The following is a 17,173-nucleotide window of genomic DNA, read 5'->3' on the forward strand; positions in this document are numbered from 1 at the left end:
GTAGATTGGGATTATCAAATATATAGCGGCCCAATGAACCCGTTTGATCTCACTTCCCTCAGTCATAAACTATTCCCGGTATGGAAAAATCGGATTTCCTACTCGGCCCACAAGTTTATCTAAATCATTTATAATAGAGCGATAGAAGTCCATTGCGCTCCTAAATTTCTGATTGACTTTCTGAAGTCCCGTCCGCTGTTATTTCTAAAACATAGAATGATACAAATTGTCCATTTATTTAAAAACAATTTAAATTTGTCCATTATAGTTATGCAGTCTATATCATTTTATATAGCATTTTTAACATTTGAAAAAACTCAAAGAATCGCAAAACGGTTGGCCCACGAAAACAGCAAAAGTCGCACTGAATATTAAAATAACCTGACCAATCTCAATTTAAGCTTTATAATTGTACAATTTCAAAACAACATTTTAAACATTTGAAAAAACTCAAAAATCGCACGACGTTGGCGCGCTAAAACAGCGGAGGTCACACTGATTATTAGAATAAGCAACAAATCTCGATTTGTTTATTTTTTTTATAGACGTTTCTCTCTTTGCTACATTCAGCTGTAAATCGGTAAAAAAAACGCCCTCAGCGCAGCCAATTATAATGATGATTAAAATGATTATGAACATAAGCAACAAATCTCCATTTACGTTTTCAATTGTGCAGTTTTAAAACACTGATTTAAAAACTCGAACAAAAAAACAGTTTCCTGACCTTAGCGCGCCAAAACAAAACCGTGAGCGCTGTTGATTAACATAAAAGTGATGACCTCCCATGACCTGAAAATATTCGCGACTACATAATGACGCGTTTTGATATTTTTCCATGACACTCGGACACTCAGTTTTTGCTACATTCATCAGTGGATTGGTAGAAACGCCCTGATCGGGGCCAATCATAACTCATGAAATGTGATTATGCAGTATATAGCGGTCTAATGAACTCGTTTTACGTCATCATGCAATTGAAAAAATCTTCAGTTTTACCGCCAAAATCAAATTTAACTTGACAATCGCAATTGATCAGCCAAACTCTATTTTAAAAATTGAAAAAACTCCATAAATACGCTCGACTTTACTGCGAAAACGAAACGAACGGGGACCACTATTATTTTTTATAATATCCGCTCTGCCCCATCTATCACGTAAATTAGTAAAAAGATCTTCTAGCTCTGAATGTCAAATGCATAATAATTGATCGGCTAATTAGTATGCAAGCGGTTAGAAGAAAAGTCTATAAATAGGGCGCGCTAAAAAGTAGATTGGTACGCCCGCTATATCTCAGTGCAAAATTCTGGCCAAAAAGAACACAATTACTATATGTTTGCTATATATATTTACCGCGAAGCAAACGGCGTACTGCATCATAGAATATTAAGAAAACGCTCTGTCGGTTTAAAATTCTGAATGAATAATCTTTGTTTGTAGATTTAAAACAAAGCAGTATGCAAAATATGACTATGACTAAGCAGTTGCAATAACAGTATACATTTTATAAAATGAAGGCAACAATCATGGAACTTACAACCTTCGATTATAACGGCTTCTTAACCCGACTTAAAATTTTAAAAAAAGTTTTTCGTTTCACTGCAATTACGATGTCTGTGTCAGAGTGTCTTGTCCTGGTAGGAACTTTTCCTGTGGGTCGGTCGACATTGATGTCTTCTCCGCCCCCTTCCGATTATATTTCGTGATTATTGTATGTTTGTTTATTCTTACTGCAATATGTAATGAAATATTCAGAAAAAAATCATTATCTCTCTATCTATCAGTTCCAGCAGTTCAAATAGATTTATAACCTAAATCTCATTCATTCATTTGTTCAGATTTTTTGTAAAGATGATCAATATTTAAGAGTAATGGCGAGGATGTACCCAGCGATCGCTGAATAATTAAAGAATCCTAATTCGGACCTCGGCTCGCCAGTTGAGTAGCCCTGATCTAGGGAGAAGTACTGAGATTGTTTTCGCTTCTTTTGCTTGGTAACTATTTAACTTGTTTTGAGTTTCAGTCAATTACCGAATTTTTTCAGTTAGGAACAAATACAAAAAAGCAATTCATTATAGAACAAGTAAATCAATTTACAATAACAAGCTAATTATTCCTAGAGCTTGATCTCACAAACAACCCCGTAAAAATGCTCATTAGGCTTCACATTTCTCATGCCTTGTTTCCAGTGAGCTGGATTACGATTGACGTGGAGGAAAACGTTTGTGTAATCCCTGGTCAAAACTCCCATGTATGGCTTTTCGTTGATCCATTCAGTAAAGGAATTAGCAGGTGTGATCTCGCCCGTCTTAAAAAAGGAATTTATAAATTTAGATCAGCGGTGGGCAAGGTTTTTAGGCCAGGGGCCAAAAATTTTGCCCACCCAGACTGGCGGGCCATGTAAGTGTGACGTAAAAAGTTCTATTTTAGGAACAATATTTACAGTGTTGGAAAAACAAAAGTGGAAAACAATAGGCCTCGTGCCAAAACTAAATTTAATCGCAATCTCAACAAATTCATTGGGCCATGTTTAGCTAAAACATTAAAATTTATTTTGAATTTGGTTGTGGCAGCATCAGGCGGGCAAGATTGAGTTACCAGTCAAGGGCCGTAGTTCGCCCATGTAAGGTTTAGATTGTAAGAAATATGAGGATGAAAATGCTTAGATGGCAAAAGTTAACGGATTTTCGTAAGAAAAAATAAAGTAACGCTATACACAAGATTTCCCAAAAGTTATTCAAGAGTTATCAAAATGAAATAAAACTGTAAATAAAGAATACTGTAAACCAGGGATCTCAAACTCGCGGCCCGCGGGCCAATTGCAGCCCGCGGGATGATAGTTTGTGGCCCCCGCCTTGATATTAAAGTTTAATGTTAGTGCGGCCCGCAAGTCACTTAGCTCAGTTAGCATGAATAATGCTTTTAATATAACAGCGTTTCCCAAACTGTGTTCCGCGGAACACTAATGTTCCACGAGCATCTCCCGAGTGTTGCGTGGAAAAGGAATCAAAAATACATCTAAATTGGTCGCCATGGTGATCTGAGAATCATGAAGTTGTTGCCCAACTGACCGTTTAAAATTGCGTCACCGTCGGCCTAAAATGGACTAACTAAGTTAGGGTAGGGGCATTTTTGTTAACTGTCGGTTTAGCTTTTTGACTGTTAACTTTTGACTTTGTTAAAGACAAACAAGTAAGTCTAAAGAATAAAAGCAAAAGGTCAACCGTTCTTCCTCCATCTCCACCTGGTTTTACTTTGAAATGCTGAAATTTTTTCGCGCATTTGCAACTCGAAAAAGGGAAACTCTCACGTAGGGCAAAACAAAATATTTTATCATCTATCCCCTGAAAGGAATATGCGGTGCGGTAACCTACCAGTACCATACCTGTAGGCCTGATATTTGATCGCGGGACCGCCTGAAATAATTTAAAAACAATGTTCCATGATTTTTGACGTCACAATCACTAACCCTTAGATTTATCTTGATACATGGTAACCATGTTTCCCATGTGGCGAAACATCACTGTCCATCGGCTAAATGTTTGGTTGAAACATCAGCGCAACAGTTATTACAAGATGGAATTTTATAATTTCGCACATCCCTAAACGTGTCGTTGGAAGTGAAGTTTCAGTAAACAGAAAGGTTGGTGATGAGCACAGACAATTTCAAAAAACCGGGAAATGCAATATTTCTTCGTTGAGCATAGAAGCATCCCGACATGTTTTATCTGCACAGTTAAAGTTACAGTGCACAAGGAATACAATTTAAACGAGTTGCTAAGCTTTCATTGTGGAAAACCTGATGCGGCCCGGACTCATCCAGACTCTGTCCCAGCGGCCCACAAATAAATTGAGTTTGAGACCCCTGCTGTAAACCCTACTTTAAGGCAGCCATATATTCATTAGGTAATATAAAAAAATCTTCGTGTCCATTTATTTGGGCATTGCTCTTTTGTTATGCCTAATAATAGAAACAACACTTCCAAGTCTTACTTACAAATGGATTGAAGCCCAATCCGGTCCAAACGTCATTGTAAAATGTGCCTCTTGGCATTTTAAATCTCAAGTCATTCATGATCTCAGTGTAGGAATCATTATCTCGAATCACACCGATGTCCGCACCACGATCTTTACAGATTTCGACTGCTGTTTTGTAGTTGACTTGCGTTCTTGAATGTACCACCGTGAAATAGCATGCATGCTCAATTTTTGATATGCACTTATCTAGAAAAATAAATAACATAGTTATAGACAATCGATCTTTAACCAAACGATAAATGTACAGTCCACTAGTGCGTACTCCCGTAGTGGGTGTACCAGGTTAGAGTTGGGGCCTAAATTTGTTCCGATTTTCCTTATTTTAGTTCTATTACAAGTTACGGAACTGAAATCTATGGGCAGAGGTATATTTATTTGGCTGACACAGACAATCACCGAACTCGTAATAGAACCAAAATAAAGAAAATCGGAATAAAATTATGGCCTAACCCTAACCTGGTACGCACACTAAGGCAGTACTCAAAATTGAAATTGTGAAGGGACTTCAGGGACACCCGTATACATATCTCTTGTTCTGCATGCTTTTTGCAAATTAATTCTTACAAACAAACAACTTGAACACGAAACTTTTTCGTGAACAAACCGTGTAAAAATAGCATCTTCTTAATTCACCTCTCAAATTCCAACGAAGCGTTTTCTTCTGGTCCTCAAGCTGTTGTTTCAGCATCTTATTCGTTGCTCTCAATTCAGCAAAGTCTTCAGAATAATTAGAATCTAGAGAAGTCACACACAAAAAATAGTTTTAATGTTATCAACGAATTGAAAAATTAGCGACAACCAGAGCGCCGTTGGAAAGGCAAGAGAAGAGAATGCGACTATTGCTTAGCCTTCCAGTAATAAAGGCACCCAGCAAAACGGTGAATGATTTAACGCATCGGCAAACGCAACGCAAAAAACATTATGTATTTTTACCCAAGTGAGCGCGATTTTAAACACAATCTGTCAAAATAGAATTTTATGTATGATGGGGAAAATATGAGTATTGGCAAGGACTACACTAAGTGGGTTGGCGGGCTGAGTTAGTAGTATTTATATACCAGTACAGATGGTCAATCGCAAATGCATAACACATATATATACTACTTATTTATTGTTTTATCAATATTATTAAAATATCTATATACATTAGCGGTTATCAACCAGGGGCCACAGAGCAGTTGGGGCCACAATGCTAGGCGCAAAACATTTTTTTTTTCCTTTAAAAGAAAATTTCCCATTTCTTCTAGTTTTATTTCTTGATAGGGACATTTTACAGGGTGTTTTCATTATGTTAAGCATAAATTGTTTAAACATAATGAGATTTAAATTATACCAATCAAAATGAAACTATGAATACCACTGGAATGGTAAACAGGGGACCACGAGTGCTAAAAGACACAAGCCATAAAAATATTGGGAACCTCTGATCTATATAAATTTGGAAACACACTCTCTAAAATGAAAGCTGGAAAGCGTACTGAAGCAGACTCCACTTCAAATTCCTTTATTTGTACCTACAGAATGTATTTTAAATTGCAAAACAATTACATTTATTCACGTTTTTAAATGACTTCACTTAGTTCTTACCTACCCTTTTCGTATTCTTTTCGTATTCGGGGCAATTGATTGGTATTTTCATCAATTATATCAGTTGTTTTCGACGATTGTTCTGCAGTTTTCCTTTTTAGATTCTTCATTTTGGTAGTGTGGTCGATAAGGGTATGCAGTATGTAGTTTATTGCCTGAGATTGATGTGCAGTTAACTTCTGGATATCTTCGATCTTACCCGATAGTTCCTCGAATTTGTTGCTCAGATCCACGTATCCTATTTAAACGAAATAATTTGATGACGATTTTTCAAATTGTTTCTCTAAATCAGGGGTTCTTAATCAGGGCTTCACAAATTCTCAATAGGGGCGAGAACTGTTCCTAGTAGAGGCAAAGTTTGGTTAAAAATACAAAGTCGATGGAAGTTTTCACATCTGTTACAATAATTTTCACGGCCCCTCAGGTCCCCACCCCCGGCTATGTCTATGAGTGGGAGTCTTTAATCAACTCTGCCCATAGGTTTCAGTCCATTTATACAAGTAGGCGAACAAATTCAGTTACCTTCATAATATAGGTACGTACACTTCTGAAGCGCCAAACTTTTCACTCAAATACTCACCCGAATTTTCACTTTCATAGTCTTTTGTCTTGTTTTCATTGACAGTACTTTCCAACGCTTTCAATTTTGATCTGATATGACTGATATCTGAAAAATAACACTTTCAGAAAACTTCACTTACTCAAAAAAAATTCCCCTTATGTGAAAAAATTATTCAAAATTGTCAACCAACAGCGCTAAGGTACTGAATCAAATTTTTTCGGTATTTTGTAATTCTAGTTTTTTTTAGAATATGCCCTACTTGCATGTTGGCACACTGCAGCTCAATTCTCAACCTTTTTGGGAAAGTGGAACTACAATGAAACATCCCGGAAGCTCGAGTAACCCCGATGATATTGTCTGGATCAGACATGGGCAAAGTATGGCCCGAGGGTCAAATCCAGCCCGTTGGGTAATGCAATTTGGCCCGCCTGATGCTGCCACAACCAAACGGAAATCAAATTTTGATGTTTTAGCTTATAATTGCTTAAGGAATTTGTTGAGATTGCGGGTAAATTTAGTCTTGGCAAAAGGCTCATTGTTTTACGTCTTTGCTTTGTAACACTGTAAATATTGATCATAAAATGTAACTTTCCACGTCACACTTACATGGCCCGCTAGTCTAGATGTGCAAAATTTTTGGCCCCTAAAAACCTTGCCCACCCCTGGTCTGGATGCATAAACAATGAATATATACTATGTAGGGGCAAAAGTGTTACTGACAAACTAAGATAATCTTTGAAGTGTAACAAATTTAATAATATGGGCAAACCTACTAGCTATTTAAATATATTTGAATGATATACATATCGGTATATTCAGGGCACGGTTTTTGGACCAAGAGCCAAAAATTTGATACTTTCGAAATATGTGAACCACGATGGCGGACACCGGAACGTAGTATGTTGTGTACCAGGTTAGGGTTAGGCCATTTCAGTTTGCCACCTGAACTGGCCATGTAAGTTTGACGTGAAAATTACATTTTATGAACAATATTTACAGTGTTACAAAAGTTGAAAACAATAAGCCCAGTGCAAAAACTAAGTTTAATCGCAATCTAAACCAATTCTTTGAGCTATTTTTCAGCTAAAACATCAAAATTAGGTTTTAGTTTGGTTGTGTCAGCACCAGACGGCCCAGACTAAATTATCCAACACACACTACGGAAGCACCAAAAAAAATACTGTAATAACGCACCTAACGCATTTCTGGATACAGCAGAAAGCAAACCGTAAGGATTCTGAAATTTAGCAATATTCGTTGTTTTGCAGGTAATCGGGAATTCTTTTGCATGAAGGTGTTTTTCAATGTTGAAGCCTAAGCCGCCCCATCCGCTGGGTATTGGATCACATTGTGAAATCTGGCACCCTGGTTTGGGTGAGCAGTGAAGCACTGCTTCATCTTCACAAAAGCATGATGTGAGGCTGTAGCTTAGAACCAGTAAAGGTAAAATTTTCATTCCGTAGCTATGAGTATTTAAATATAACTGGAAAATAGAAAAAGAACGCCCCGTTTAATATAATTTAGAGCAGCGGTACTTAACGTTTCACCCTCTCCGCATTTCTGAAAAATCACAACCGACTATTTCACCTTCATTATGGGATTACTGCAAAATATTTTCGGTTTCACACGTTAATAGCAAGTCCATTGTAGTATATTTAATTTTTAGTACTCCCGAAGTATGTGAACCAAGATGATGGACGCCGGAACGTAGTATGTGTACCAGGTTAGAGTTATGACATAATTTTATTCCAATTTCCCTTATTTCAGTTCTATTACGAGTTCGCGGAATAGCCAAGTGACTTCCGTAGTCTTCGTACCTGAAACTATGTCTTAATCCTGACCTGGTACACATACTACGTTCCGGTGTCCGCCATCTTGGTTCACATACTACGGGAGACCCCTTTTCGGCAAAGCGTGGTAGATTTATGAAACTTCTGGGTGTAACCATACACAAACAGAAGTTAAAACTCCAACAAAGTGGATTTTTTTCTCATTATTTTTCGAAGTGATTAGGAAATATAGGGGTTCCGTGTATTGGGTTCACCCTGTTAGCTAGAACGATAAATGTGGTGCATAGGCGTAACCATGGGGGTTTCTTCCCAACTAAAAAAAAAACTGTTTCAAAAAATCTATTTGCGTCATTTTCAATGAGACTGACTTGTTCGCGTTTATCAACATTATCTTATCCGTGATCGATTCACTGATTCACTGAACTCGAAGAATTTATTTTAGCTTCCTATCAATCCTGCCCAGGGAAACTAAAATTACCCCTTTGTATAGCTGGCATAACTTCAACAGCAAAATACGGGTACTCCTGAAGTATGCTCAACAAGATATCGCACAACCTGAACTCTGACCTGGTACACAACCTGAGTTCAGGTTGTGCGCCATCTTGGTGCGCATACTTCAGGAGGTCCGAAATAAGTCTGTGTAGAAGCTTCAGATAGATAGAAGATACCGGGTACTCTCGTAGTATGTGTACCAGGTAAGGGTTAGGCCATATTTTTATTCCGATTTTCCTTATTTTAGTTCTATTACGATAGCGGGGACTGTCTGTTTTTGCCAAGTGAATATACCCCCTGCCCACAGGCTTCCGTCCGTTCACTCAACTTGATGTAAAGTAGGCGAACAAAATTATTTACCTCCATATTAGTACATCTACTTCTGGAGCGCTCGGTATTGTTAGATATATGTGGCTGCTTGTATCTGGCCTTCTTCGGGGCAATGGTCGAAAGTCGTATGTTTTGCTATGAGGGCCTACGGCAAAATTTATGAATAAATGCTAATGCTACTGCTAAAATTAATACTCTTAGAAGTATTTCCCAGCCGTCTAATTCATGCAAAAGTACAACTTCGTACAAAGTACAAGCTTCGTTCTCACGAAAAACGATAGGTAAAAATCCTTTCCAACCTCCTATCACAGGGGTTCCCAAACCAGGGGTCGCGACCTTAAATTGGGTCGGATTGATAAGTAGGTGTGGTCGCAAACAGGTCATGGGGTCGGCGGGGTCGCTGAGGTATAGTGGAGGATAGATAGAATGATCGCACTGGACACTTGAAAGTTGTCTTTGGGGTCGTCCTGAAAAAAGCTTGGGAACCCCTGTTTTATCACATGGCGCAATAAAAATGATAGGTTGTCGAAACTAAAAAACCACAGTATTTTGAAACTTTATATCTGGTTAATTGTCTAGAACAGTGGTTCTCAAACACTCTTAATCGCGCCCCCTTTTTAAAATTTGTCAAGTTTCGCGCCCGTCCTCACAAACAACTAGCTAACAATAAGCTGCAAATATTAGGACATTAAGGCGAACAATTTGTTGTTATTTTTATCAGTGCACTTGTTTTGGCTGATAAAATAACAAATGTAAATTTATAAGATAAAGCGGGACGGATCAAATCTAAAAAATATTTTTAATTTTAATGAGCTCCATCCCCCTCAGAAAATTGCCTTGTGGGACACGCCTCGTCGATTGAGAACCGCTGGTCTAAAATGAATTATGACTTTCGGTCCAACATGTATTACCTATTCTAACAAATTATAAGAATTCAAAATTTTGCTTGACTGTAACTACAGGCTATCCAGATAATTTACTAGAGTACCTCGCACTACCATGTAAAAGGTTATCGACTAAAAACATGTTTTTATAACCTAAGGCTATTCACACGGCATTTTTATCAACATATCCTATTCTAATTAAAATTGAATAAACCTTATCGGCATTATCAGCAAAATTAAGCGAGTATTTAAAAACTATACCATTTAAAATAAGGGGGGGCCGAAAATTCAATTTTGTCCAACTGGACTGGGCGGGCCATGTAAGTGTAACATAAAAACTTACAATAGGATCAATATTTACAGTGTTATAAAATCAAAAGTGGAAACAATATGCCTCGTGCCAAAACTAAATTTTATCGCAATCTCAACAAATTCCTTGAGCTATTTTTAGCTAAAACAGCAAAATTCGGTTTCAGTTTGGTTGTGGCAGCATCAGGCGGACAGATTGAATTACTAACGGGCCCGATTTGGCCCGCGGGCTGTAGTTTGGCCATATCATATTTAGAGGATGGATGCATTTTTGAGTGCTCCCGAAGTATATGTACCAAAATGGCGCAAAACCTGAACATAGTATGTGCACCAGGTTGGATTCAGGCGTCATCTCGGTACACATACTTCCGGAGCGCCCATTTTTGTATCAATACATGAAAATGCGTAAATATTTTCATTGTGTGATTAGACCAGTGGTTCTCAACCTTTTTTTTCGTGGCCCACTTTCGTTGCGTAAAAATTCTGTGGCCAACTAACTTTCTTATGCAAGGAAAAAACTACAAGAAAAACAAGACTATTTTTGCAAAAATAAAAACTTTCACTTTAAGAATTAGAATGAAAAGCAGCAGCATCATTCATTGCTACTACCATAAAAATTTGACTGTAATGACACAAATAAAACTAAACTTTTAAATAACCATAGTAATTTTTAATAGGCTTGTGGCCAACTTGAAAATGTCTCTATGGCCCAGCAGTGGGCCATGGCCCACTGGTTGAGAACCAGTGGATTAGAACCTAATGAACGAGTCATGTTTTTAGAATTAAACAATAAAAAACTACCGAATACCACGAAGTCGAATGGGTCCACAGAGCAGTTTACGGGGTGCCACATACTAAGCGCAAAACCAATTTTACTTCCTCCTATAAGAAAACCTATCATTCTTCCTAGTTTCATTGCTTGATAAGGTTCACATGGGGGCGTTTTCACTTTTTTAACCATGAATTGTTTTTTACACAAACGGATTTGTGATTTATCAATCAAAATCACACTATGATTACCACCGGAATGATGAACAGGCGGCCTATGAGCAATAAAAAAGGCCACGAGAAATTAAAGGTTAGGACCAGTTGTGGGATTCAGCCGGTTAGCGCCGGTTCTATAGAACCGTTTCACGAAATTTTATGAGATCAGCGAACCTGTTAGCATCACTTGTTAGTTGTTACTTACTTACTTACTTTTGTGATGGAACCGGCTGACAAAAAAATTGAATCCCACCACTAGTTAGGACCACTGCCCGTTGGGGCATAGGCTATGTTACGGCGTGATAATTTTTCTTGAGGTGATTCTGTTTTTGCATAAAGCATAAAAGCTTTTGCGTCGTGGTAATCTATTATTTGTAAGTTCTATATATAGGCTACAGCTATTACAAGTTTGCCGCTAACAAATAGAAAAAATGATCATTTGACGATTATCCTGTTAATTCCGGGCAAAGGCATGTCGCCAAATATTACGTGAGTGACTGTTCAATCATGGTCTTCATATAACTAGGCGGCCATGGATCCACTATTTTATTTGGACTGGTAACTGACAAGAGCCCCGTGCAAAAAACGGATAAATATGAATAGCTCTTGATTTCAGTTTATTGTTTTTTAACCCAATTTATTACAACCCCGGTAAGGTCGTGGGCATAGGATACAATTTAACCTGCGTCACACAACGTAAAAAATATTGTTGCGTCCACGTCGTTTCAGCTTAAACTAATGTTTTCCACAGTTTGCTGCAATGCACCAAGACCTACCATTCTAAATTCTGTCCTGATTGGTATTAAAGCTTATCATATAAGACTGGAAGTGATTGACAGAGTCGTCAGATTGGTTGACTATCTTGGAGTGGACCATTTTGCATGCGGGGTAGGCTACTTACAGGTGGAAAGATTGCTGGACTATTTGTATTCTTACGGTGGTTTACGAAATCGCAGGGTCGGTTACGGCATCCCCCATCATTCACCTATAAAACGAGTGACTGTTCAACCATGGCCGCTAAATAATTTAGAGGTCCTGGGCCAACTATTCTAATATGGATAGCTAACCGACATGCGTTTCCAAACGCCAAATGATTCAGCAACGGCCGCATTATCGGATTTTCTCTCTCACTCTCTCTTTCACAAACACACACACACACACAGATAACTATGAATACATATTGCCATGGAACAAAATGTTGGACTGTCTTAGTATTAAATAAAAGAATATTTAGCTAATACTGGACAGGATTTTTCATATTTATCTTAGATGAAAGACAACCCTATTACAGCGCGACAAGTAACGGAATAGGCTGGAACGTAATTGTCATATCCGAACCTGCGAATCCACGCATTGTAATCAAAAGTGCGATGGCAAGCGGATGTCCACCGATTAGCGCGATAGCCTACACCAGCTTTTAAACCAACGACTTTCAGTTGCAATCTCCCCTCCCCGTGGCGAAACGTACAGTATACTCATTTCGCCCGATCCGGGTTTACATGTTGAACTCCGTCAAGCACCTCTGTTTTGCGTTCGTGAAACACTGAAGGTACTCAAATTTCTGTGTAACGTTGACCTTGTCCCGGCGTTTGTCACGTAGTTATAATGGACCTGATGGAAGGTACAGTAACCGATATAGTCCAAGGCAATGCAGTGTTGTGCTAGAACATTAGTGCAGAGTACCATTTTAGGTTGTCGTTTTTGATAAGCTGTCGAAAGATTGTAGACTGATAGTTTTAATTATGGCTTTAGTACGGTACGGTACCGGTATAATATAAATATATTTTGATTTAGTCAGAGATAGGTTACATGGTCAGAGGGTCAAGGAATTTGAGAAGCCATTTTCAACTCTTGTCACTCCACAGGTAGACTAGAACCATCTTGTACTCTCACAGTCTCAAGCCAGCAAGCAGTAAAGCTTCAGACATTACAGCATCTGGGCTTGAGAGGAATCTTGTTTCTGAGGTTTTAAAATCAGGCCTTGTTTCAATAAATTTTCTATATTTTGCAGACCCATCTGCTTGTGGAGTTAATTTTGAATGACTTATTTTTCAGTTTGTGATTTAGATTAACTTATTTGACCAAAATGTCAGGATCGGTAACGCAAACCGCGGGAGCCATACCAAAAGCTCCGATGGCACAGGGACCAATTCCAAAGCCAGAGATGAGAGGCATGTGCATCAAATTTGTTCGCCGTTGGAGTTTCCCAGCCATAGCGATCACCGCTGCTTCCTATGTTGCTGGATATGTAAGTTGTGGTATTAGATATTTGCTGAAAATTGTTGTTTCTAAAATTGAGTAAAATAATGCTTCTTAAAAAAATTTTTTTTATTAAAATAGCTGTACACAATTTTTTTTCCTTTCTGCAAGATTTTCCATATACTAAATGAGCGTTCATTACAGCAGTGTAAAGCAGTGGTTCCCAAACGTTTTGTACCATCGCGCCCCTAAAGTCAGAAAGTAGTTTATACAACTTCATCGCCCCCCAGCACTACAAAAAAATGTGAAGTCAGAAACGAATATATTACAGACCAAATAAGAAGACAAATCATAGTTCATAGTGTTTTTTAATGAGATGGATGAGCTTGGTGTTCTTCAGCGAGTTTTATTTATTATTAGGTGACATTTTCGTCAGAAACAATCTTAAATCACCCCATTTACTGATGAAATAGTTGCACGGCTGAAAACCATTTTTTACCATATAAGAGGTCGGAAATGACAGAATCCAGGGTTCTACCTCCTCAAAAACCGCCGTGTGCCTACCTTATTGCATTTAACTCCCCAAATTCACCCCATTTCACATTAAAATAATGAAAACAAAGGTAATTTTCCTAAACCTTTAATAATGATTTTTGTACGTCTCATTCATCCCTACAGCCTGATGACCTGCACCAAAATACATGATATATAACGATCTTCGGTAAATTTCACCCTCGATTCCTCACCAATCCATAGAATTAATCAGCCATTTGTTTTAGATTCGTGGACTCGGATGTGGAAAAAGCCGTGACCGACTATCGGCTGCGGCCCAGTGATCGGCAAATTTTATGTCGTTCGCAGGACAAAATTAGGGGTTGCTAGTCTTTTGCTGATCGCATATACTTTCTGAAACTTAGAAACGGAACAGCGCGCGAAAACTGCGACAATCCATGAACTCAACGTCGTCGTCGTCCTGTTAAAAATTATTACAATGACATTTGATGTGACACTGCCTTGTTGCTGCATCACGCTTAATAGCTTTACGACGCCAAGGAACAGTTTCTAAATGGGCATCACTAATCCTGGTTCTTTGCTTGTTCTTTGTAATGTTCATTTTCAAAAATAATTGTTCGCACAAATATGTAGTTCCAAACATCGAAATGAATATTTTCGCATGGTTTGTGAAATTTTGATATAGATTTTCCTAAGAAGATACATTCTTACGAAGTGATGTTACCAGTCTAGGTGGGCAAAATTTTTAGCCCCCTTTCCAAAAACCTTGCCCAACCCTTATCTAACCGCTGGTCGATTATGCCTAAACAAAGAACTGAATAAAATCCTATCCCACTTTGAATAATATAAATTCACTGTTAATGCCATAGCTGATATTAAATATTTTTGTTCAGTTCCTCATGTATGAAAAGCACCGTAAACAATACGACACCTACATCAAGAATTTGGATCCAGATAAAATGTTTGAAGAAATCAAAGAATATGGAGGTTTCAAGTCTGTGAAAGCATCATGGCAGGAATAGTTCAGTTAAAGTTCAGATTGTAAGTTGAATATATTGCTAACTTATGTAAAATGTGAAATGGCAAAAGTGATTCATTACAGGCATGGCTTTGGATTTTTAGAATATTCGCTAATGACTCCCGACTTGGGTTGAGAAAAAACTTAGCTTCATTCACAGTTTGTAAAATATTCAGGCAAGACTGACATTGAACTTAAAATTTAAAAACTTAACCAAAACTCTGAAAAATGGGTTATGCGGTCAGCAATAAGTTTAGGACTAGGCAACTTGTTAATGTCAGCAGCCACACCAATCCTTATATAAAGCTGACAATATTGCTTGCTGATAGTTCCAAAATATTGTGGAGGGAAAAACAAAGTTCAAATTGCCGCTAATTGCCACTGCATTCCAATGGATATCAAGAGAATTTGTATCAAAATTAGGTCCAATAATTTTGCCAATACTGGATTAGTATTGGTTTCTAATCTGAATGAGCGTTAATGGTCTTATGAATGGCTAACCCTGACATGGGCGAACTACTCTCGCGGGCCAAATCTGACCCATTGCGTAATTCAATCTGGCCCGCGTGGTGTTGCCACAACCAAACTGACACCAAATTTTGATGTTTTGGTTAAAAAATAGTTTAAGGAATTTGTTGAGATTGTGAATAAATTTAGTTTTGGCACAAGACTTATTGTTTTTTGCTTATGTAACACTGTAACTATTGTTCATAAAAGATAGCTTTTTACGTCACACACATGGCCCGCCAGTCTAATGGGAAAAATTTAGGACCCCTGGTCCGAAAAACTTGCCCATCCTTGCGCTAACCGATTCGCTAACTGATGAATTAGTTGATGTCATGTTAAATCAAAAACTTGTGGGCGAGACTCTCCTTGTTACTTACCGATCTCGATGGGTAAGTATGTTGATAGGTGTTAGTCTGTTAGACACTTTCGTATGTTACGCGATATCTCATGTAAGCAAGGTTGCATGTGCATTCATCATATCATCAGACCAGAAGCCTATTGATTTTTGTTGGATTATATTCGTATAATTAGCGGGTTATTAATTAATTAGTGATGGGACACGCGATGTCGCTAATCGCTATTGAGTCGGAGGATCTAAACTGCAGTTTCTGTTTTGGGGGATCCCTTAACTTAAAACAGGCCTGCCCAACCTTTTTGGTCTCGCGGGCCACTTTTACGTGACAAAATTCGTTGCGTGCCGCAAACGTTTATACCAAACATTAATACCAGCTAATTTCTAATTTCGGTGTAGGTAATTTACATAATACATAAAAGGCAAGTTCATTAACATGAAATCAATCAAGTTAATAATTGCTTTCTGGTTACTGGGTAGGGTTGGCAAATTATTCGAATATCAAGTCGAATATTAGAATAGCAGTTTACTATTCGAATATTTGGTACTGCGGGGCGTGGACGTGACACTCGCGGGCCACCGAATCAAAGAATCAATCATTAGAAACATCGTAAACTCCAATACAAGTATTTAATAGGTACTTATGTTTAGCAATGCCATTAGGTCAATTTCATCAGAATTATTGACGGATACGCAGTTAGGACATTTTCGAAATCTTATTTAAAACAAACATAACATAAACATAAATAATAAAAATAAAATTGAAACTAAAAGGACAACGAGTCCCGGGAACAAAGAACAACCAAAGATATTGTTTTTTTTTTTGACGATCGAAGTCAACACGAAAGAAAGCAATCAGAATGAAATTAATTTGCAAATTTAGGCTCCAAGTTCATTCCTATAATTGCGCTCAGCGTTTGTCCCCAATGATCGCACAATATCCAAAAAGAAATTCCAGAAATAAAATAAAAACTGACGTCGATGTACACCAGGGTGCAAGACTTGACACATACATAATAATAAGAACCGGCAATTGAATGTGGATAGATGGCAGGAATAATCACACCAAAATCACCAAACATACTTTAGCCTATATATTGATATATAACATAGTGAGTATTTAAGTAGTCTTCTTACAAACTTTATAGGGCGGGCTGCAAAAAACAGTTCGGCGGGTCACTTGGGCAGCCTTGACTGAAAATATTGAATATGCGGAAGGTCGATAAGTCTGTGGTCTCCGATCGCTATCTAGTTTTTTATTTTTAATTGTAAATTTTAATTATATGATTTTAAGATTTCCTTTTTATTTTTCAGGTTTTCATCAAAAAGAAAAGATTTGTTTCATTTACAATATTTTAGGAGTTTGTGTGAATAATAAATTAATAGATAAAATTTGCCTGTTTCTTATCTAAGATTGGTTCTGTCAGACAGTGTTACAGTTTCTACGCAGATGCCCAGTAGAGAAGCCTCTGACACTTAACGGAGGTATCAGAAGGCCTATAAAATTAACCCCAAATCTGATATTAGTAAACAAAGCTAAGCAGTTAAGTTGAAGCAAAGTTAAGCAGTTGTGTCTGCAGATTATAAATTGGTTGATCTTATTGCTGTATA

General features: G+C 37.7%; 2 protein-coding genes across 2 annotated transcripts; one reads left to right on the forward strand and one right to left on the reverse strand.

The window, feature by feature from the left end:
* Positions 1-290: 290 nt before the first annotated feature.
* LOC120346688 (uncharacterized) lies at positions 291-7,651 on the reverse strand. The gene is made up of 6 exons (XM_039415984.2): positions 7,379-7,651; positions 6,203-6,289; positions 5,627-5,860; positions 4,669-4,770; positions 3,995-4,221; positions 291-2,305 (listed from the first exon to the last, which is right to left on the reverse strand). Exons 1-6 carry the CDS (start codon positions 7,638-7,640, stop codon positions 2,114-2,116), a joined length of 1,104 nt encoding a protein of 367 aa, XP_039271918.2. The 5' UTR covers positions 7,641-7,651; the 3' UTR covers positions 291-2,113.
* Positions 7,652-13,008: 5,357 nt separating this feature from the next.
* On the forward strand, positions 13,009-16,954 carry LOC144425737 (cytochrome c oxidase subunit 6C-like). The gene is made up of 3 exons (XM_078115298.1): positions 13,009-13,221; positions 14,579-14,726; positions 16,877-16,954. Exons 1-2 carry the CDS (start codon positions 13,060-13,062, stop codon positions 14,705-14,707), a joined length of 291 nt encoding a protein of 96 aa, XP_077971424.1. The 5' UTR covers positions 13,009-13,059; the 3' UTR covers positions 14,708-14,726; positions 16,877-16,954.
* Positions 16,955-17,173: the final 219 nt, after the last annotated feature.

Source organism: Styela clava, chromosome 8 (genome assembly GCF_964204865.1).
Source record: "Styela clava chromosome 8, kaStyClav1.hap1.2, whole genome shotgun sequence".
Taxonomy (NCBI): Eukaryota; Metazoa; Chordata; class Ascidiacea; order Stolidobranchia; family Styelidae; genus Styela; species Styela clava.

What these genes read in the sequence shown, in the direction of transcription:
- LOC120346688 (XM_039415984.2), bottom strand. Translation starts at nt 7,640, where the DNA reads ATGAAAATTTTACCTTTACTGGTTCTAAGCTACAGCCTCACATCATGC. An exon ending in ACGAAAAGAATACGAAAAGG is followed by an intron (nt 4,771 to 5,626) that starts GTAGGTAAGAAC and finishes TGACTTCTCTAG; the next exon opens with ATTCTAATTATTCTGAAGAC. An exon ending in GATTGGGCTTCAATCCATTT is followed by an intron (nt 2,306 to 3,994) that starts GTAAGTAAGACT and finishes TCCTTTTTTAAG; the next exon opens with ACGGGCGAGATCACACCTGC.
- LOC144425737 (XM_078115298.1), top strand. Translation starts at nt 13,060, where the DNA reads ATGTCAGGATCGGTAACGCAAACCGCGGGAGCCATACCAAAAGCTCCG. An exon ending in CTTCCTATGTTGCTGGATAT is followed by an intron (nt 13,222 to 14,578) that starts GTAAGTTGTGGT and finishes ATTTTTGTTCAG; the next exon opens with TTCCTCATGTATGAAAAGCA.